The 23,365-nt window shown below is 38.9% G+C and overlaps 1 protein-coding gene across 1 annotated transcript; it reads left to right on the forward strand.

Moving 5' to 3' along the window:
• The first annotated feature begins 206 nt into the window (after positions 1–206).
• Positions 207–9,229, forward strand: LOC113178553 (olfactory receptor 7E178-like). Its single transcript, XM_077796554.1, has 3 exons — positions 207–401; positions 3,872–4,003; positions 8,228–9,229. Exons 1-3 carry the CDS (start codon positions 207–209, stop codon positions 9,227–9,229), a joined length of 1,329 nt encoding a protein of 442 aa, XP_077652680.1.
• The last annotated feature ends 14,136 nt before the right edge of the window (positions 9,230–23,365 follow it).

The following is a 23,365-nucleotide window of genomic DNA, read 5'->3' on the forward strand; positions in this document are numbered from 1 at the left end:
TGAGGATGTGAATGAAGATGAGGATGATCTTTTGTTGGGGATTCTGAATGCCAGGTGCTAAGCTATGTCGTATATTTAGATTGTTTGAATTCACGTGCTATGTCTTCCCTCAGCATAAGTATCACCCAATTTTATTTTACAGAACAGAAATGAGCTTAGGTGTTTATGTAACTTGGGCTAGGTATTCAGATTGAATTACTGAAGCCATGTACTTCTTCCTCTCCAACCTGTCTTTGGATGACATTGGTTTCATCTCCACCATGGTCCCAAAGATGCTGGTGAACATCCAAACTTACAGCAGAGCCATCTCCTACATGGGCTGCCTGATTCAGATGTCCCTTTTTGCCATTTTTGTCTGTATGGATGACATGCTTCTGACTGTGATGGCCTATGACCGCTTTGTGCCATCTGTCACCCCTTGTACTACTCAGTCATCATGAGTCCTCAACTCTGTGGCTTTCTAGTTTTGGGGTCTTTTCTGATTAGCCTCTTTGAATCCCAAATGCACAATTTGATTGCATTACAGATTACCTGCTTTAAAGGTGTGGAAATTGCAAATTTTTACTGTGATCCCTCTCAGGTCCTCAGTCTTTCCTGTTCTGTCACCTCCACGAATAACATAGTCATGTATTTCGTTGGTGCCATATTTGGCTTTGTTCCCATCTCAGGGATCTTTTTCTTATACTATAAAATTGTTTCCTCTATTTTGAACTTCCCATCTCGGGGTGGGAAATATAAAGCTTTCTCCACCTGTGGGTCTCACCTATCCATTGTTTTTTTATTTTATGGAACAGACCTTGGGGTGTACCTGGGCACTGCTGTGTCTCATTCTTCTAGAAAGGGTGCAGTGGCCTCAGTGATGAACACAGCTGTCACTCCCATGCTCAACGCCTTTATCTACAGTCTGAGGAACAGAGATATTAATAACACCCTGAAAAGGCTTTGTAATAGCATATTCTAACCTCATGGTCACTGACATCCATTGGATATGTAGTTTGGCAAAGCAAATACATAACATCTAGACCTATAAATCCTGCTTTTTGGGTCAGATTATGTTTTGTAATATATTTAATTTTTTATGTTTCATACTGGAATGGTGGTCATCAGTGTTGGGGTATATTGTTGATGAGGAGTTTTGAAAATGCTTATGAAGTGTCAGTTTGGGAAGATGAAGAGTGTTAGGTCAGTGGTGGTACTTAGAACAAAGCAGCCGCACAGGAAAGAAACATCAATCAGGTGCCCACAGTAACGCCTGTCAATCAGTGGGATCTCCGGATTAATGCCTGTCAATCATCAGGACCCCCTGGACAATCCTGGAGTTCAGTCAACTCCCCTGACCAACTCCAATGGGACAAGGGACCCTAAAAACACCTTTTCCTGTCCCAAGCCCTTCCCTTCCTGCTGTAAGCCCCATAAAAGTCCAGTCCAGTAGAGCTTTCACGTGGTTTCTCCTCAGATCCTTCTCCTGTCCCCTCTGTGGGTCTAATCAAGTTCCGCCCGGGAGTGAGTCTCAAATAAAGCCTCTTCTGTGGCCTTTTTAAATCTGCCTCCTTTGGTCTCTGCCTGCCTCGCCTGATTTTAAAAAGAGTTCTGGTGACATTGCATGGTGATATTTTTACAATAATATGAGTGTAATTGATGTCACTGTGAATGGTCAAAATTGTAATTTTCATGTGTATATTTTGCCACAATTGCAAATGTGAACATAATGGATATTAATTTTTTTTTTTAAAAAAGGAAGAAAACCAGGGACTATTAGGCACCAGTGTGATCCCAAGTAGAGAAAAACTCCAAAACCTTTTGTGGATGTTCATTTTTCCTTTTCTTTCTCTATTTAATATTAGGAAGTCCTTAACAATTAGACTGGCTTGTTCCAATTTGCATAGTTTTGAACTCTGTTCATTGAGCATGCAGTTATGTACCAGTAAATAATCATCCTGTGCCTCCAAATTTCAGTTGGATGGTTCTAATTCTGTGGACTTTATACCTATTTCTTCTCCCATGAGGAAGATCCTGTCTCAATTTGCACTCATATCAATTGTGGACATTGCCTGAGCTGACCATGGAACTTGGCAGGGGAGGGACTACAGATCTGCAGTCCTTGATCATGAACCAGGAGAAATGCAATGGAACTGAGTCAATGCTGAAGGGGATGATGGAGACGTCAGAAGCACTATTTCTTCACATGGCATCGACCATAATCACTACGTCTTCAAAAAACTTGGTGCCTTGAATTTGCATTTCCATCCATTTTCCATAGAACTAAAGTAAGTTAAACTGGACACCTGGGCTCTATATTTCTGCTTCATAGCCCTTAAAATTCATTTGTTCAAAGATCATGGCAGAGATATTTATGGGCAATAATGAAAATGTGGCACAAAGATAAAGGTGTATTCATGAATAGGACTAAGGCACATTTTAGAATTCACATAACTCTAAACTCCAGTGCTTTTGGGGATTCTTTATTTGAAAATACCAAAATGATCCAATATTTATCAAGTTCCAGACTTACATTGGGTGCCATGCCTGGTATAGAGATGGGCAATGCTCTCCCCATTTTCATTAAACATATGAGCACAGAGTGGTGGGGAGATTTAACACTTCCAGTGGGTCAATGATATGAGAGTAAAATGTTCACTTCCCAAAGGGCTATGTATTCAGGAGCCAAATAGAAATATTGCTCAAGATGAAATTTCTTGGTGATTGATCTTGGAAGGATGATTACTAAAGACTGCAGAGATATGTCAATTGTATAACTTCATAATAAGAGGAAATAGTTGATAAAGCTGTTTTTGTAAATTTGGACAACAAATATATTCTTAGTAGTATAATTAAATATGCATCAATTATTGGAAGTCAAATAAATATCCTCCACTTACATATAAATGGAAATTTCATTTGTGTGATATGGAGAGAGACATTAGAAGTTCTAAAGGATTGTTGTAATACTACACTGAAAATTTAAATCATGTCCCTCCATCAATTTAGATACTGTGCATAAGTTAAAGCATTTAGTATAGAGAAATGTACTTTAAAGACAGAGTTAAATCTACATATTGATGTAAACCAGCACATCTCAGGGTGAGAGGCATTTGTTGTGGGTTTGGAGGAATGAGGGGCTTTTAAATGAATATAAAGTTTCAGTCTGGGAAATTATCCTGGAGATGGATGGTGGTGGTCATTGTAGGACCACATGAACGTAGTTAATGCCACTGAACTATGTACTTGACAATAATATATATATATATATATATATATATATATATATATCAAGAAAAATAGAAATAAAAATCAAATGAATATCAAAAGAAATGAAAGTCAGAAATTATGCACATGTTTCCTCTTCAGTAGAGGATGAGTGAAAAACATCTGTGTTTTCTTTTCCTCTTCCTCCATTCATATTGTGATAGAGTTTGTGATAACATGGATTAGGCTGGCTAATTATGAGCTCTGTGCACAATAATGTGAAGGTAGTTAATGTCATCAAAGCATGCACTGGATATGGTTAAACTGGTAGGTGTGTTGTTCTGTATGTTTTACCTAAATAAAAAATGAACATAGAAAAGCAGATAATTTTTTTTTTAAAAAAATAGACATGAACATTGTATGACCTACAAGTATCTCCTAAGTAAAGGGAGGCTCCAAAACGTCTGTGGATATTCATTTTCACTTCTTCCTTCTCTGTGAATGTTAGGCAGTCCTTAGAGATTGGGAGGCCATGGACCAATTTGGCTAATGATGAGCTCTGTATATTGAGCTTCCAAGGTCAAATAGGAGTCAATAAATAGCCTGAGCCTGCAGCCCTTGGATTTGATGGTTCTGGTTCAGGGAGCTCCATGATTCTTTCTCCTCATATGACTGCCTGCACCAGGAAGCTCCTGCAGCACACTGTGTCCATGTGAATCCTGAGGACAGAGCCCTGACTTTCCCTGGGCAGCAGAATGGAAGGCTTTTCAGATCAGCACTTTTTGGTCACTACCCAGAAGGGAAGCAGCATGGCCCAGTAAGTGGAGAGAGAGCCCCTGGAAGAAGGACAGACCTTGGAACTATGAATCCCTCATTATGATGACAGAAATGACAGTTTGGTAGCAGATGGGAGGACAGTAATACGCCAAGTTTCAGCTGTGGGGACTGTGAAGGATTGCATTTATAGTTACGGTGTGGGGATCAGAAATCTTATTCAAAACTTGCTTTGCACCCACACTGGTTCTACTTCCCATAGAATTCTCACCCACTATTCTAGAAAACTCACAACACTCCAAAATGACTGTGGTAGTGACAAATGAAAACGGATGGCACTAGCCAGGGTGGGCACTGAGATTGTGCTCTTGTGGCACGTTTCATTACAGGGCATCCTTATACCTGTCCACTTTACAGTTATTTTTTTACAGAAAATGAAAGATTGTATTACATTTATATAACATGTATTCATTTGTTAGGTAGAAAGGAATGAATCTGTGAAATGGGCTGCTTGATTACAGACATGGGCTTCAAAACTGGGAGAACCCTGGCACGGTGTCCCCTTGGCAATCCCATCAGTCATTCATTTCACTTCCTGTCACTCTAGGAGGAGACCTCTTGCTCACTGTCCTCTTCCTTTTGGGAGTTTCTGGTGGATCTCAGGGAAGAGCAGTGGCCGGCATCCATTATAGAAAGAATAGCTAGGCTCCCATGAAATGATTACAGCAGGAGCAGGAACACAGTACTTCAGCACGGTTGCTCTCTTGCCCCCTCTTACAGAGTTTCCAAATAGCTGACCACATTCTCCTTCAGGGTTGTTTGTCCTTACTCTTGTGACATAGGTAAGTTGTGTCCTGAGACAAAGCATTGTCATCTGATAGAATTTTAGTTGATGCAACTATGTTGAGTATTGATTGAACAGAAAATAGGTGCTTTTTATAAAATTAATTCATGAGGAATGTATAAAAAAGGGAAAAATGAAATTTATACATCATTATTTATAATGACAAATTGTAGTTATTCTTATTTCTAATGATACTTTCATACCATTCAACTAACTTATCCTGTGACCTGAAGTTGTCATTTTTCAGTTTCATGATGGGTCATTTTATTTTTGTCCCTCTACAAGTATATGTTGTGTATCTGGAGAAAAAATGACTCAATTCTGATTACTCAGGGCTATGCTTTACCTGGTACAGAGGAGGCATCAAAAATCTGTTAGCCATTGAATTGCCCAATCCTTCATTCACAAAATATCTAAAGTTATTTTTTTAACATATGGGGCTCTCCTGTCTGTACTTTTATAATTTTCAGGAAGGTCTCATAAAAGTAGAGAAAATTTAAAATAACATCTTGCTGTATCCATGTCATGGACACATGGATGCTTTCTTTTCATGGAATATGATCTACCTCATCCAAATTTTAAAGTGACTATGGCAGAAATTTTCACGAGCAGGAAACTGGGAAAAGAGAGTGAAGCCGAAGGGTTAGGGTTGCTTTGCTGTTTGGAGTGAGACATTTCAGTTTCACAGCCTTCCAAGCTGGCATTTCACAGTTGAATTCATCAATGACATCAACACTTCTATAATGGTGGAATTCTTATTAATAGAAACACAAGGACCAAGTGTTTATTGAATTCCAGGCATCCATTAGGTTCCACACATGTTGCAGAGATGGGTGTTGTTCTCCCATTTCCATTTAAACAGTATGAGTGCAGAGAAGGGGAGATATTTACACACATTCTGCAGACAGCAGCAGGACAATGATGAGAGACTAACAGTGTTGATTTCCTGATTTCCATCCCAGGGTACCATCTTCTACTGGAGAAAACAGAAAATGTTATTCCTATACAAGATAAAATTTCATTGGGAGATATCAAGGAGATAATATTACTATACAGACTGCAGGGACATTTTGATGGTATATTTTAATACTAAGAAGATGCAAGTTTAATAACCTATTTTCTTATTGGAACACAAATGTAGGTGATTCATAGTAATAATATGGAACATGCATGATTGTTGAAGTCAAACAACAACCCTATCAACATACTATAGAGAAATTTTCACTTGTGTGAAATGGAGAGAGGCCCAAGAATTTTGAAAGAATTCTCATAATAATAGATATAAAATTAAATGATGTCCATCCTTCAGTACATCAGATGACAACATTCAAGAAGATGTATGTACTTCACATAGGCTTACAACCACTTGTTGGTGTAAAGTAGCACATCTTTGAAACACTAGGAATTTTGTCACAAACTACATAGATGACCTTTAGGTGAGTTCCAAAGATTCTTAGGAAAACTTATAAAGGATACATAAATCAACAATGACATGGACCACTGAAAGGAAATTATGCTCACCAAATTCATGAGAGTAGCTGTGTCTGGGGCACAGGTATGCAGGAGAATTGAATCCTGCAGAGACACCAAGAACAAAAATACCATAGGCAGGAATTAAGGTTTCTATGAAATGTTAGTTCTGATGCCAAGATCATCAAATATTTATATTTTAATATATGTGGTGAATATTATTGACAATAAGAATGGTTAACATTCATGGATCATATTTTAAGTGCCAAGAAGTATTCTAAGTATTTTTGATATAAGAAAATACCAGCAATATCTTCAGCTGCAGATGCTGATAAACCTGAGATCAAATTATTGGAATATACATAGGAGAATATATTAATTACCAATACTAAGAATCACTAGTTACTTTATTTAGGATATTATTTTTAAAAACTCTCTTACAACAACCATAGGAGGTAGGTAATTATTACCCCCATTTTGAAGATGATGATTCAGCCTGTTGTGATTTCTTTTCTTCCTGTTCTCTTATCTTTTGCATTTTCCCAATTAAACCTTAGATCTGACAATGTAATGAACCCAAGTTTTCTTCATGTAGCTGAAGGAAGGGGATTGCAATTCATGCATCAGGAGAGATTGATGTGAAAGTCTATTAAGTAGAATTAAGAAGGTGGGGACTCAATTGTGAGCTTTGGATCTTTCCTTGGTTCCTACTCTATGAATGTGAAAGATTACAATCAGAAAAATAATGAAGCAACACTAGCAGGCTGGATGGAGTAAAGAATCAAGAAAAAGAAAAAGGGTGGAGGGCTACTTTATACACTTTTATTTTTTTTACTGATACTGTTTGAAATTTTTACAGACAAACCTGTACAAAATTAAACTTTATTTTTTAAATGTAGAAGGACACAATATCTATCTATCTTTCTTTCTTTCTTCTTTATTTTTATGTGATACTGAGGATCGAACCCAGTGCCTCACAAGTGTGAGGCAATGGCTCTACCATTAAGCTATAGCCCCAGCCCTGAAGTTAAACTCTTTGAAGACATTTATTATCAATTACTTTTTAAAAAAATAATTGAGAGGTGATTTGTGTTCTAATGTCAAATTTGTTGTCAGTGATACCATTAATGATATACATTCAATCAAGTTGATTTATCAAAATTTGAAGCCCAGCAAATACAAGGATATTTGTTTTATATTACATGATTTTTAAAGGACAAAATTAAATCCATGAAGGACAGAAGTGAGACGGTCAAAGAAGGATGAAACTCATAGAAGATAAGGAGCCCATAATGTTTTCTGATTGTGAACCACTGACCTCAGTTTACTTATCAGATAATACAGTTCTTGCACAGTATTTTAAATCTTGTAAGTCAAAGGATTTTGTATTAAGGACTTCAGACAAAATGAGGCATACTATACTGTTTGTATTTTCTTTTTGGGGGGGAAAGTACCGGTGATTGAACTTAGGGACACTCAATTACTGAGCCACATCCTATTTTTTTTTTTTTTTTGAGACAGTCTCTCTGAGTTGCTTAGGATCTCACTAAATTTCTGAGGCTGGCTTTGAACTCACAATTCTCTTGCCTCAGCCTCCTGAGCTGCTGGAATTACAGGCATGCACCACCACACTCAGTTTGCACTGCTTCTTAATATCCTTTTTGAGAATAATTTTTTATGATAAAGAGGCTATTTACTATTTTTTTTCTTAAGGGAGTTGGCTATATTTTATTGTGATCCTAGAATGTTCTCTTTAGTGCTTCTCATTTTCTAACAAGGTCAGTTGAATATTTTGAAAGTTGGTGTGGATTGAAATAGGTAAATAACACAGAAAGCAATAATAAAAAAGTCTACAAATATTGTATTTTTCACAACCAAGAAGTAGTGCTGATGGTCTGTGGACCTCAAATGTGACTCCTTTAGATATGAATACTTGAAGTATATAGAATGTAGGTGCCCATTTATGTATTTCATTTCTCCCATCCTTTCCATACTTTCTTATTTTTCAAAAGGTGTCCTAGCAATATAGAGCCACAAAATCTAACACGTGTCTCGGAATTCCAACTCCTGAGCCTCTTAGAGGACCCAGACCTGCAGCCCATCCTCTTTGGACTGTTCCTTTCCATGTACCTGCTCACCATCCTGGGGAACCTGCTCATCATCCTGGCTGTCAGCTCTGACTCCCACCTCCACACCCCCATGTACTTCTTCCTCTCCAACCTGTCCTTGGCTGACATTGGTTTCATCTCCACCACAGTCCCAAAGATGCTTGTGAACCTCCTAACTCACAACAGAACCATCTCCTATGTGGGGTGCCTGACACAGATGTCTGTTTTTATCATTTTTGGATGCATGGATGATCTGCTTCTGACTGTGATGGCCTATGACCGCTTTGTGGCCATCTGCCACCCTTTGAACTACTCAGTCATTATGAACTCTCGCCTCTGTGGCTTCCTAGTTTTGCTATCTCTTTTAATTAGCCTTTTAGACTCCCAGCTGCAAAACTTGAGTGTCTTAAACTTTTCCTACTTCAAGGATGTAGAAATTTCCAATTTCTTCTGTGACCCTTCTCAACTCCTTAATCTTACCTGTCCTGAAACTTCCTCCAGTACCATTGTCAAATGCTTGGTTTTTGCCATATTTGGGTTTATTCCCATCTCAGGGATCTTTTTCTCTTATTATAAAATTATTTTCTCTATTCTGAGGATCTCATCCTCCAGTGGGAAGTACAAAGCCTTCTCCACCTGTGGGTCTCACCTGACTGTTGTCTGTGTATTTTATGGAACTTCCCTTGGAGTGTACCTTGGCTCAGAAGTATCACATTCTCCCAGAAAGGGTGCAGTGGCCTCAGTGATGTACACAGTGGTCACCCCCATGCTGAACCCCTTCATCTACAGCTTACGGAATAAGGACTTAAAATGCTCCCTGAGGAGGCTGTGCCGTAGCTTGGTGTGATCACAGGATCTGTGGCATCTAACTGTAGTGTATGTTGAAAAATGCAGCAAAATTAAACACATAGTCTGATCAATCTTGTTTCCTTAGTAACCTAATTTGTGTAGTTTAATGCCTTTAATTTTTCGTCTTGTTTCAGGGTGGCATAATGGTACTTGAGCATTGGGGAGGGAGATATGGGAGTGGTTAAAAGGGATACAAATATTCAGCTTGGGAACATGAAAAATTTCTGGAGATGGATGGTGGTGATAATTGCAGAACAATGTGGAAGTAATTAATACCACTGAACTGTCAACTTGACAACAGTGAAAATGTAATTTTTTGAACTTTAAGCTGTATAGTAATAACAATGGAAATAGAAAGTAAATGATCCTTCAAAGAAATGAATAGAGTGAATAATATAGATGAGTTTCCTCTTCTGTAGAGGAAAAGCTGAGAAACATTTGTGCACATTCATTTCTTCCTCTTGCTCCTGCTCTTGGTAAATCCCTATATACTGGGATTTTAGGGACTGAATAGGTTCAGCCTATTGAACCTCCAAGGTCATGATTGTCAATAAATAGTCTGTTCCTCCAATCCTTCAGGTTGAGGTCTCAGGTCCAGGGGACTCCAACAGACAGACATGCATTTCAGGTACCACATGTGAGAATAATAATATGCCACAATTTGCTTTTTATTTATTTATTTATTTTATTTATTTTTTTTTATTTATTTTTTTTAAATTTTTTTTTATTGGTCGTTCATAACATTACATAGTTCTTAATACATCATATTACATGGTTTGATTCAAGTGGATTATGAACTCCCGCTTTTACCCCGTATACAAATTGCTGTATCACATCAGTTACCCTTCCATTGATTGACATATTGCCTTTCTAGTGTCTGATGTATTCTGCTGTCTGTCCTATTCTCTACTATCCCCCCTCCCCTCCCCTCCCCTTATCTCTCTCTACCCCTTCTACTGTAAATCATTTCTTCCATTTGTATTATCTTGTCTTACCCCTCCTTTCCTCTCATATGACATTTTGTATAACCCTGAGGATCGCCTTCCATTTCCATGCAATTTCCCTTCTCACTCCCTTTCCCTCCCACCTCTCATCCCTGTTTAATGTAAATATTCTTCTCAAGCTCTTCGTCCCTACCCTGTCCTTGTTCACATTTCATTCATGAGGACTATGGGTATATATGTATGTGGTGGCAGACATATCTCCACCTTTGTTTCCCCACCCCCATACTGGGTGTACTCCCCATACACTATAACCCAGGATAGCAGGAAATATGCCTCTTTAGACCATTTTCTAAGCATTCCAAAAGGGTCACAAAGGTGTTGATGGTGATGAAGATGAGGGTAATACCCATAATATTGCCAGTCCTTATTGAGGGACTCCCGAGGGCCAGGCTCTGAGCTACATGTTCTTTGTAGGTTGTTTGAATTCACCTGTAAGGTCTTCCACAAGATATAAGTGCCACCATATTTTATTTTAGGGAAAACAAAGAGCCCATTTTTATGTAACTTGTGTTAGGTGTGTAGGTTGATTGAGCTTAACCCATGTTTGAATTAAGCTGAGGCGAGACACAGGATATCTGGCTGGACAGTCCTGCCAGCCTGTCTCCTTTGCCACCCAAACATCCATTTCACTTTCCTGTCACTCCAGGATGGGACTGTTAGTCACTGTGTACTTCCTTTGGGGGTTTCTGTCAGACTGTAGGAGAGTCTTCTCCAACTGTGGGTCTCACCTCTCAGTTGTTTGCTTATTTTATAAAACAAGTATTGGGGAGTGCCTTCCATCAGCTGTATCAACTCCCCCTAGAACAACAGCTGTGTTCTCTTTGGTGTGCACTGTGGTCATCCCTATGCGGAATCACCTCACTGTAGACTGAGGAACAGGAACATTAAGAGTGTCTTACAGAGGCTGCAGAACACAGCAATACAGTCTCATTGTCAATTCCTTCATTTTTTTTTAGTTTGGGTTGGAAAAACCAATCATCTAGACCTGGAAAGCCAACCTTTTTGTTCACATTACTTTTGTAGCTTCATAACTTGGCTTCCACTCCATGTTTCATATCTCAAAATTGCTCCCTTTGCTTTGTCTTTAATGGAATTGTGTGAGCATTTAAAATCCTTTTCATTGTAAACATCACGACTAAATCAGTGTATCCAGGTAGCCTCTGTAATTTCTGAGCAATAAATATATATATTTAAAAGTTATATCCCCTTTCAAAGTTCATTCATGTTTTCTTTAAAAATTGCTTTGCTTCTCACATACCTATGTAGGCAAGTGATGCCCAGAGGCTACCTTGATAGTCAAGGCTGGTTTTGTTGGAATCACCTGGTGAGTCTATAGAAAGATCCAGTATAGAGGAGAGGCAGCTGTGCCCATCTGCCAGGTGTTCTGTGGGGAAATCTGACTGAGAGGCTACTGGCTTGATGGGTAGGGGGCCATACTGGAAAGCAGAGGGACATTTCCACCATCTTGGGGGTGCTTAGAGACCAATGTCTTGAAAATGGAATGGGCCTGGCCCTTTTGGGTCTGTCACCTACTTACTTCTACCAGCAGAAGCCACCTGCCATATTCTGAGCTTCCCCATGTGTTCCTGTGGAAAGGAACTAGAGAGGCCTCTTTCCTTCATTCTGAAAGGAACCAAATCCTCCTTGTGACCAGGTAAGTTGGCTCAAAACCAGATCTTCTCCAGTTGAGCCATGAGATGGCTGCAACCCTGGCTGGCCCTTTGGTTAGATACTTGTTGTGGAATATTTGAAGGGAGTAGAAACTTAACAATGACTGTGTAAATATCAGGACTTTATACTATACCAACACATATCTCTTTGAAAAAATCTAGAATTAGCTGTTATCTATACTGTCACAAAACATAAAGGGAGGGGCAGGGGTTTAGCAAGGGCGGTGAAATGTGATGAACACCATTATCCAAAGTACATGTATGAAGACTCGAATTAGGTGTCAACATACTTTATATAAAAACAGAGATATATAAAAAATGTGTGGTATATATGTGTAATAAGAATTGTAATGCAAAAAAAGACAAAGTACATGTATAAAGGCATGAATTGGTGTGAACATACTCCATTTACAAAGATATGAAAAATTGTGCTCTATATGTGTAATAAGAATTGTAATGTATTCTGCTGTCCTGTATTTAAAAAAAATCAATAAAACTAAAAAAACCATAAATTAAAATGCCCCAAATCCCAAACCACAGTAGTTTGAAGAATAAAAGAGGAATCTCTTTAGAGTAAAAAAAAATCTGAATTGCACAAACAAAATTGCCTCAGCTTCTTTTCACAGATTGGATAATTTTTCCTTATTTACATAGTTCATTCAAAACATTTGCAGAAGAAAAAGACACAAGTTGATTTTTTTCAAATAATAGTAAAACATCAAAGAAACGATTTTACTACAAAATGGTGATAAATGTATGATATGTTTACCCTTATTTGGACATTACACGATATATATATGTGTGTGTATCAAAACATCATATTTTAACCCATAAATATGTAAATTTTGTGTTTCAATTAAAAAAAGAAAGTGGAATTTTATATTACCATCTCTGAAACTTTGTAATGAAAATGCAGAGTACAATCAAGCTTCCTGATGAGAAGTGAAAACCCTGACTATTAAAAGATCATTTGCTTTTGTCTTCTACTTCTATGAATGCAAATAAATTATATTCCTCCTTTAAAAGATATGGATTGATCCCGGTATAGTGGTGCATATGAGTAATTCCAGCTACTCAGGAGGCTAGGCAGGAGGCTAGCAAATTTGAGGCCAGTCTAGTGAGGCCCTGTCTCAAAAAATTAGGGTTTGGAGATGTATCGCAGTGGTAGACACTTTTCTAACATGTTCAAGGTCCTGGGTTCAGTCCACAGCAACACACATACAATATAGATTGGCTGAATGGATAAAAAAGAAACATATAAACTGGCTGGATGGACAACCCTCTTCCAAAACCAAAGAATCTCATCTTACTGGTAAAGACACAAGAGATTGAGCTGGGTATGTTGGCACACACCTGTAATTCCAGGGACCTGGGAGGCTGAGGCAGGAGGATTACAGTTTCAAAGCCAGCCTCATCAACTTAGTGAGGCTCTAAGCAACTTAGGGAGACCCTGCTTTAAGATAAAAAGAGCTGGGTATGTGGCTCAGTGGTTAAGTGCTTCTAGGTTCATCCATCGAAAAGACACAAGAGATTGAAAATGAAGGGAAAAGAAAAGCTTTCCCACACCAGTAGAAGCTGATGGTACACAGGACTAATTATACTCATGTCAGATAAAAGAGTCATTAAGCCAAAAACTGTAAGAAGAGACAAAGAAGGTCATTCTATTATGATGGAAGAATCAACTCAGCAAATGATCAATGATTCATAAATAAAAAGACAGCCAACACAACACCACCCAAATATAAAAAGCAAATATTGTATATATGTGGAGAGATGTACTCCAATACATTAATAATATATCTTAGCTTATGAGGAACTTCAATAGCACACGTTCATCAATGAATAGATCATTCAGGCAAAAAACCAGCACAGAAACTTGTAGATTAAAACATGGCATAGAACCAGGGCACTTGCAGATATTTATAGAACCCTTTGTCCAAGAGCTACAGAATTCACATTCTTCTCCATGGCCCAGGAGACACTCTTCAGAATAGATGATATCTTAGGCCACAAAATAAGAGCCAGAACATTTAAAAAATAGAAGTCATATTTATTCTCTGGAAAAGATTGATGTCTATCAATAAGAGCAATGATACACACACATAAAAATACATACAATGAAAATGTTCTTACAAAAAGTAGGGTAGCAAAAGTCACAGGGTCGGATTGACCCAGGTTCCAGGTTACTGTGGACCCCAACCTCAGGATCTTCCTTTCAGAAACTGAATGAAAGAAAATACCTCAAATAAATATTTTGGGGATTAAATAAAGTTCTTTATGTAAAATGGTGAGTACTGAACTGGTAAGCACTTGGATTTTCATTCCATTTCTCCAGGGAATACAACAAGCAAATCAAGGTGATAAACATTAATAATAAAGCAATAGTTTTTTAAAAAAATATGTTTTGTTTGTTGATGGAACTTTATTTGTTTGTTTGTTTATTTATTTATGGTGATGAAAATTGAACCCAGGACCTCACACATGCCATGCAAGTGCTTTATCACTGAGCCACAACCCTAGCCCCCCCAAGCAATTTTTTTAGAACACCATCTCAGCACACAATATAAGTGTTTTAAATCATGCTGAAAATCACAGGCCGGTGTGTAAGAAAACATTCCAAACTTGAAATTTTAAGAACCACATATGGAGAAGAAAAGTTATAAGGAAATACAGATGCAGTTTAGGAGGAGAAAAAAAAAGGTGTAGAAGAAAATTCATAGGTGCTTCAAGAATATAAGTAACCGAACATGCCATTTCGGGGAGAAAAAGAGCTGGGATATTGACATTCACATCAACCTTAAGGGTGCACACCATCCATCAAGGACAAGAGGCTGCTCTGCTGAATATTCTCCCCAGGTTGCCTTCATATGCTTGTTCCTCAGGCTATAGATGAAGGAGTCCATCATGGGGGTGACCACAGTGTACATCACTGTCACAATTGTGCTTTCCAGTGGAGAATGGGTCCCAGCAGAACTGAGGTAACCCCAAGGCCTGTTCCAATCTACTGGTAAACAAAGAAACCAAATACATTTTCCTAATACAGTACAGAATGGTTGTTTTTAAACCACAGTCAACAGGTGATTTGACATTAAAACACTAGAGTGTATTTGTGTTAAATTCGTGAACGTGCCAACACAATTCCCTCCAACTTAAAGCATTTGATATTTTTCTGAACACTTAGAGGGACTGACATATGAAAAGAGGAATTGGACTGATTATATAAGACATCAGAAAAAATGACATTATTGGTAGATGATATTGTGGACCCTAACGTGAAATGACAGGTATAATAATATGCACTAATAAGAGATCACAGTAAGTCAAATCTGTCAATAAAAAAAATAGGAAACATAAGGAAAATTTCAATCAATTTTGAACAAAGTGGACAATACTTTCTGCATAATAGGTCCTCAGTGAGAAACTATGTGCTCATGTGTCATATTTCACAGAGCCTATACTTTATAGGAAAGCATGGTGACAAGTTTGGGACTCACTAGGGTATAACATTCATTGGAAAGAGGGTCTATAATACAAAGAGTAAGAAAAGGAAACAGAATAGCTGGAAGGGACAACAAAAGCTAAAATTCTTCCAACGTACAGGTATTCACCCCACAGACAGCACAAACAGGAGACTTCCCCAGTATCATTGTGCTAGAGGCAAAGCCCTGTTCCCAGGTTCTCTCCTGTTCTCCTTCTGACTCATCAGCCTCAGTGGGACACAAAAATTATCTCCAACTACCATCACTGAGACTTTCTCTTCTTCATGATCTGTCCCTAGGAAGCCCCCAGAGGTTTGCACGGAGGCTGAGATCACAGAATTACACTTGGGGGCATCTGGGCACATTTATAGTTTCCGGAATCTCAAAGTTTGAATTCTCAGGGCTCCTCATTAATCATTGCATTGTCTTCCCATCCTCCAAAAAGTTCAGCTCCCTTGGGGTACCTTTGTACCCCAAGAAGGCAGAGTGGCAATTTTTCAGCCAACTTTGTGTCTATGGAGGTAACAAGGTAGGATGAATTTATTTCCTTTGAGGAGAAACTGTTTTAACTTTGGTTTGATTTTAGAGTCACCAGGTTCTCTTTAAGCAAGGTTAATTTTCTATAAGGAACCAATCCCAGGAACAGTCTGTCTGTGCTGTACCTCCTCAGAAGGATATTTAGGGACTTAAGGGATCATTTGGTGTTTATAATGTTTTGAAGGGAAAAAAGTCTTTTTTTCTGTTAATATTTTTCTCAATTTTAAAATTTTTCAAATTGTCAGATAAAATTGTATGTGTCTATCACGTATGGCATAATGGTTAGAAGTATTTTACATTTTGAAATGGTGGAATCTAGAAACTTAATATAAGTAATGCCTCACACAGTTATTTTCTGTGGGGAGGACACTTAACTTTTATTCAGCAGTCTTTTTTTTTCACCATAAGTATATATAATTTTTATTTCTTATTTAAAAACAAAGAATACTTTTTCTTAGACATTTTGGTATAAGGGTCAGCAAACATCAGCTAGCCATCTATTTTATTTTTAGGGTTAAAATTTTTATTGGTGAATATCAATTATACAAAATGGTGGGTTTTGTGGTGGCATGTTTGTGCATACAGAAAAACATAAGTTGATCACTTTCGGTCTCCCACCCTCTCCCCTCTCCCCCTGATCTCCTTCCTCTACCTTGTCCATTATCTCTTCTAATTTAAAAGAGTCCATTTATTTATTTATTTAATTTTCCTCCTAGCTTTCATGGATTAAAGAAAACATATAATACTTTTCTGAGTCTGACTTATTTTTACTCAAAATTCTAGTCTCTATTTCCATCAAATTGCTGTAAATGACAATTCAAATTTTCTTTATGGCTGAATAAGATCTCATTGTGTGTGTGTGTGTGTGTGTGTGTGTGTGTGTGTGTCCCATTTTCTTTATCCATTCATCTATTGACAGATCCTAGATGGCTGATCCCATAACTTGGCTATTGTCAATTGTACTACAATAAACATGAGTATGAATGTAACTCTGAAATATGCTGACTTCATTTCCTCTAGATAAATATCAAGGAATTGCATAAGTGTATCATATGGTAGATCTATTTTTTAACTTTTTGAGGAATGTCTGTACTTATTTCCAATTCCACCAACAGTGAGCAAGTGCTCCCTTTTCCTCCATATTCTTGCCAGCATGACTGTTGCTATTTGTATTTTGGACCCTTGCCATTCTCAACATTGTGTGGGTTCTTCATCACCCCCCCTTTTTGGTAACGGGGATTTAATCAAGGGATGCTTCACCACTGAGCCACATCCACAGCCCTTTCTATTTTTATTTTGAGGCAGAGTTTCACTAAGTAGCCCAGGCCTTGCTGAGGCTGACTTTGAACTTGCAAGCCTCTTGCCTCAGCCTTCTGAGAGACTGGGATTACAAGCATGCACCGCTGTGCCGGGCTCATTATCCATTTTAGCAAATCCTACAGTAGTTGTTCTGAACTTTCATTGTGGAGAAATAAGATTTACCTGGAGGGCTTATTAGACACAAAGAGCTCCCTGACCCTGGAGTTTCTGATTTCATAGATCGGGGTGGAGGCCAAGAATACACACTCTAACAAGCTCCCAGGTGATTCTGAGCCTGCTCATCTGGTGACAATGAGTTGAGATCCATTGTTCTCTGTGTCCCTAGAGCTTGAGTCTAGTTAAAGTTGTCCTGCACTGTTGACTTCTTCTGGTCCCCTAATCCCAGTCCTGTTGGGTGCAGTGCTGTTTCAGATGGCCCCATGGAAGGCCCTGCTGCCCTGGCTCTTCCATAAGGGTTTTCCCAGAAGACGCAGGGAGACCCTCCATTCAGCTTCTCTTGTTAGGTTCAAAGACACTGTGCCCTGGGACTCTGGAAGCTGACTTAAACTTTTAAGGACCTTATAAAATCCTCAGAGCACCTCATTCAATTAACTGTTCTAACTGCTTCCTGGTCTTTACACAGTTCTGCTCCCACAGGGTAGAAAGGGAAGCTTTCTGCCACTTCCTTCTCCCTAAAGACAGCTGTTGGAGGCACATTTGCTTCTCCAATTATTTGTCTCCTTTCTCAGGTCTGCTCAACCGCTTGCAGTCAACAAGCTCCTTCTCCTGGAGACTTAAAGAGAGTTCTTTATCTTTCTCCAAAACCGTCTCCCAGGGCCCATTAGGCTGCTGCTCTGACTGTGCTCTTCCCTTCACAGAGTTTAATTTCACAGACAGGAGTTTCTCCCTGGGGGCTGTGTTAGTGCCACAGGGGCTCCCTTAGGCTTGCCTCTGAGCGCCCTGCTGGACTGACATGAAGTCATCACTCGTGACTTTGCCACTGCACATTGCAGAGTCAGAAGACTGGAAATGCCCTTCCTCATGGTGGGGGATGGATACACGTGGTCCCTGTAGACCTCAGGGCAAACTATTGTGTCAGAAATGAAGACTTCCTGTGAGTTAGGTGAGGACAGAGGGAGCACAGGGAAAGGGGATTATCAGGTACAGAAACCTCTCAATACATGAAGCACTAACCAAAGGGATGGATGGAAAGCCCAGGAGGGGATTCGTAAGAGGCCATCACTAACTGAATAATTACACAATAATAATTTAAATGGTGCTCACCACTGTGATAGATGGGTAGGGAGACTAATATGGTCTTTGGGGACTTTCTTTGAGAGTCATGTAAATCAAAGAGCATAAGGGGGTCCTGAGAATGAGAACAGCAGGGTAGGATTTAGCCTGGGTTACTCCTGCCTTTCCAACTCCCAACTCTCCACCAGGAAAATTCTCTTTCTCTGTATACAATTAATAAATGTTTTCTACCACTAGTGCAGACCCATGAAGACTGAATTCATACATTTGACCTTTAAGAAGTGCTCTGTAAGCACCTCTAATCAAGTGTTCCAAGACCAACCTGATGCTCTACATCCTCCCTGATATTCCCTTTGCTCTCAGAGCTGTACCTTCCAGTTAAAATCAGTAGCTCCATCTCCCTTGGACTCTGCCCTGTGTGTCTGTGCCCTCCTCCAGCCTCCACTGGCATATCAAACCATCATCTCAGTTTGCTTATTGAACCATCCAATGATTAATTTTAACCATTTTTAGTGAAATGGGCTCTCACTATGTTGCCCAAGCTGCTTTGAAACTGTAGGCTTCAAGCAATCCTCCTCCCTCAGCCTCCTGAGTAGGTGTGCACCAGCGTGCCTGGCTATCCACCAATATTTTGTGAGTAAGTTCTGTGGCCTTAAGCACAGTCTCTCCATTTTACAACATCAGTTTCCCAAACTTTTTCATCATCTCAATCAAAACTCTACATCTATTAAAGGTAACCCTTCTTTGATTTCCCCCACCTCTGGTAACTGCTGTTCCACTTCTATCTCCATGAATTTGAGTATTCCAGGTACTCATTGGAGTAGAATCCTATAATATTCGTCTACTTGGTTATCTATATTTTGGCATTTCAAAACCATTCCAAGAAGGGGTGGTGTTAAAAGCTCAGGAAAAGATTTTTTGAGAGGTAATCACTACAAAATAATTACACACAGTTATTGAATCAAAATGGTGCTCACTTCTGTGTGGGTGGGCTCAGTATCCATGGAGAGCTTTGGGCTTTCCTCAAGATCCACAAAGTCAGGGAGCTTTATGGGTCCTATAGATGAGAAGAACAAGTTTATGGGTAGGTTTCAACTTCTTGTCTTTCTAACTCCCGTCTTGCTAAGCAGGAACTTTATTATTCTATGTACAACTCATCAATTATTTTCTTCCATCAATGGAGACCAATAAAGACCAAATCAAAATATTTGATCTCCAAGGTCATAGCACCTTTGGGGGGTTCTTCAAGGTCCTCAACTTCAATGTTACAAGATTATACATGATCTTTTTGTCTTCCCTAAGATATTGCTTTTTAAATTATGGCCATATCTTGGAAAGTAATGCCATCAATCTGTCGCCCTTGGAATTGTTCTGCCTTGCTGGTTCTCAACTGAGCTCAGTTTACCCAAAATGTTGGTGCCCTACTCTCTTCAATTTCTATCTCCACCACAAACTTCTCTCCCAAGCTCCAGACTCCATTGGAATCTCAAACTTACCTCTCCATTTGTCTTATTTTGGTAAAATATGTGTAACAAATTTATAGTTTTTTAACCATGTTATGATTTTCATTGGTGCAGAGATTTGGGTGTATGACATCAAAAGCATTGGTAGCAAGAGCAGAAGTGGATTACATGGAGCTAAAACATTTGTAATCTATGAAGGAAACACTCCAAACAGTGAAGAGAAAACTACAGAATAGGATAAAATATTTGCAAATTATATATCCAATGAAGATTAATACGCCAAATACTCGAGGAAGTTAAACAACTCAACAGTAAGAAAACAGATCATCTGATTAAAAACTGGGAAAAACCCTGCATAGACATTTCTCATGAGAAGATCTACAGATGCCCACAGGTCCAAAAAGGGTTGCTCAACATCAGTAAATATTAGGGAAATGATCATCAAGACCATCTTGTGCTCTCACGTCCCTCCAGTCACAATGGCTATTGTAAAAAAGGATAAAGGGGAGTGTTGGCAAGGACATGGAGGAAAGGGAGCCCCCCAAAACTGCTCCTGGGGGGTGTGTGTTAGTGCAGCCCTGAGAATGTCAGTGAGTCTGGGATGGAAACTCATACGGAGGCACATTCAAAACGTAAAAATAGAACTCCACAAGATCCTGCAATCCCAGGACTAGGTGTGTATCCAAAGGAAATGACATCTGCATGTGGAAGACCCCTGCACCCCCTTGTTTACTGACACACTATTCACAGGAGCCAATATTTGTTGACAATCTGAGCACATATCTATGGATCGATAACAAAAATGTGATGTACACACACATGGAATACTATCCAGAAATCAAAAAGGAAATCCTATCATTTGGCACAACCCAGATGAACCTGAAGGATGTGAGATTACGTGAAATGAGCCAGGCACAGAAAATCAATTTCACATGTATGTGGAATCTAAAAATGTTGATCTCACAAAAACAAAGATCAGATTGGTGGTTAAACATCTGGGGTGGTTGAGGGTGGTGATGGGAAATGTTCATTAAAGGAGAGAAGATTGCAATTAATTAGGTGGAAGTCATAGGAGAAACATAATTACAGTCTGGTGACTGTAGTTAGTGATGATATGTTGTATTTGAGAAAGACTGGATGTAAGCGTTCTCACAACAAAAATGATAATTGTTTAGATCTAGGCATTCTACTTTGTATATGTGCTTCTGAAACATGTTGTACCTGATAAATACACAGAATTTTATTTGCCAATTTTTAAAAATGAACTTGAAAAATAAGCAGAAAACTCTGAAATAAATGGCTCCTTTCCTCCATAACACTGTGGATCCCAAGAGATCATGAAATCTGCAAAGAGTCTTCATGGAGACACATCACAGAGAGATGCTCCTAGGACGTGATCCTTGCTGAAATTAATCTTTCCTTAGGGGACACATTACGACTTTTAAATCAAGTCAAACAAAAAAGTATTTCTCCTTGAGGAACTAAATTCATCAAGGCCTACCAACATAGACACAAAATGGACTGTGAATTTCCATAATGCTCTATGCTTTCTCTCTCAAGGAAGATGGATTACCCGAAGAATGGACAGAATAGCAAACAATTTATTTAATGAGCTCCTCTGAGAATTTGACCCTTGAGATGCGAGGAACTGTAAACATGCCCCTGCGGACCTCACCTGTATTTCTCTGATCCAGCCTCCATGAAACCCAAGCCGACTTCCCTGGGACAGATTCTGGAGAAGAGAAAGCTTCTGTAGGGGCCATCAGAGAGAGTCAGCGTGTCCCCACGAGGCTGGTGGAGCCAGAAGAGGAAGAGGAAAGAACATGGGTACTGGCCTTTGCCTCTAGAATATGGATACTGGGAAGGTCCCATGTCTTCAGGCTGTGAAGGGGAATCCCTGTTCTTTGATGAAACCCAGTGCCCACTGAGACCTGCCTTTCCCAGCACCTGTTCTGTCTCCTTGTCTCACCCTTGGAATCTAGAGCCTCTTGTCAATAAGAGTTACTTCCTGGAGAGTCTCCAGCTTTCCCCCACTGGTTCCTATAAGTGGTCGGCTCCTGTTACATTTCCTGCATGCAATTGTTTACTCAATAAGTGCACTCCAAAGGTAGGTTACACTCAAAATAGTGTTGATTTTGTTCCAAAATTAATTTTATTTTTTTTTATTTTATATCCTGTTTACTTTTAATGAAAAGTTGACTTACTGAAAGCTCTTATTAGGTCAACAGTTTTTTGTTTTTTGTTTTGTTTTGTTTTGTTTTGTTTTAGGAATCATCTCACTTTAGTGTCCCCAATGGCATGTGTCAATAATGTAATGAAAAATACATTTTTTTCTTCTTAAAAATTTTATTGGTGCAGAAAAATTCTACATAACAGGAGGACTTGTTGCCACATCTCCACACACGCACAGAACATAATTTGATCAGTTCCATTCCTGCCTTTTCCACTCCTCTTCCTCCTTCCTTGTCTGCTTCATTTACCTGACTGTTCTCACTTCTGTTTTCATGAGATCTTTTCCCCATTTTTCTCTCTGGCTTCCACACATGAGAGAAAACATGTGACCCTTGGGTTTCTAAATCAGGCTTAACACACTGCTCTCCAATACATCCATTCTCATGCAAATGATATAATTATTTCTGATATTCAACACTCAGTCAAATTGCTTTCTTATATGACCAGTCCCTTAAAGAATTCAGGAAAGTGACAAATGATTGATGTTGGAACAGATTTCCTTGGCATTTGCAAGAATTTAACACAAACACTCTAGTGCTTTCAAGTAACATCTCCTTTTGGCTGATTTGAAAACAATCCTTCTTTATTGGTAATTGTCTTTATTTTCTTGGTTTATCCACATTTTCTGGTTCTATTAGCAGCAGTAATTACTGTTAAATTTTCTCTAATACCTTCTGTATGGTGATTATAGTGTATATTTATCTCCACTCACCTATTTTTTGTGAACACTTATATTTACAAACATCATTATATAAAACTGTCGTTGATTCCCAGAACTGCTATGAATTGTTCATCATGAGTTGTTTTGTGGTAATGCTGGGGATTGAGCCCAGGTATTTAAGCATGCTAGCAACCTGCTGCCCTCCCACTGAACCACATCCCCAATACTTAAAAAAAATAGGAATGCACCCTATTTAATTTTCATACTCTTGTTTTTAAATTTATGCTCAGAAATGTGAAGTTTGGGAAAGTCCTTTGTGACAAGTTTAAGAGTTTGGTCTTTTGTTTACTGTGCATCCAACATTTGTATCTGTGCAACACCTGCACTGTGACAGTCATGCAGTCCTTGGGAAGGCAAGTGGTGAGAAAAAGCTGTCACAAGGTCAGGGCCACAAATGAACATGAAATTACCAGGGTAAAGGGACATTAGACCTGGCGCCCCTCCCCACTGCCCTTCACTCCTGCTCTCTATCCCA

This window comes from Urocitellus parryii, chromosome 3, assembly GCF_045843805.1.
Source record: "Urocitellus parryii isolate mUroPar1 chromosome 3, mUroPar1.hap1, whole genome shotgun sequence".
NCBI classification, from domain to species: Eukaryota; Metazoa; Chordata; class Mammalia; order Rodentia; family Sciuridae; genus Urocitellus; species Urocitellus parryii.

What these genes read in the sequence shown, in the direction of transcription:
- LOC113178553 (XM_077796554.1), top strand. Translation starts at nt 207, where the DNA reads ATGTACTTCTTCCTCTCCAACCTGTCTTTGGATGACATTGGTTTCATC. An exon ending in TGATGGCCTATGACCGCTTT is followed by an intron (nt 402 to 3,871) that starts GTGCCATCTGTC and finishes TGCCTGCACCAG; the next exon opens with GAAGCTCCTGCAGCACACTG. An exon ending in AAGGGAAGCAGCATGGCCCA is followed by an intron (nt 4,004 to 8,227) that starts GTAAGTGGAGAG and finishes TATAGAATGTAG; the next exon opens with GTGCCCATTTATGTATTTCA.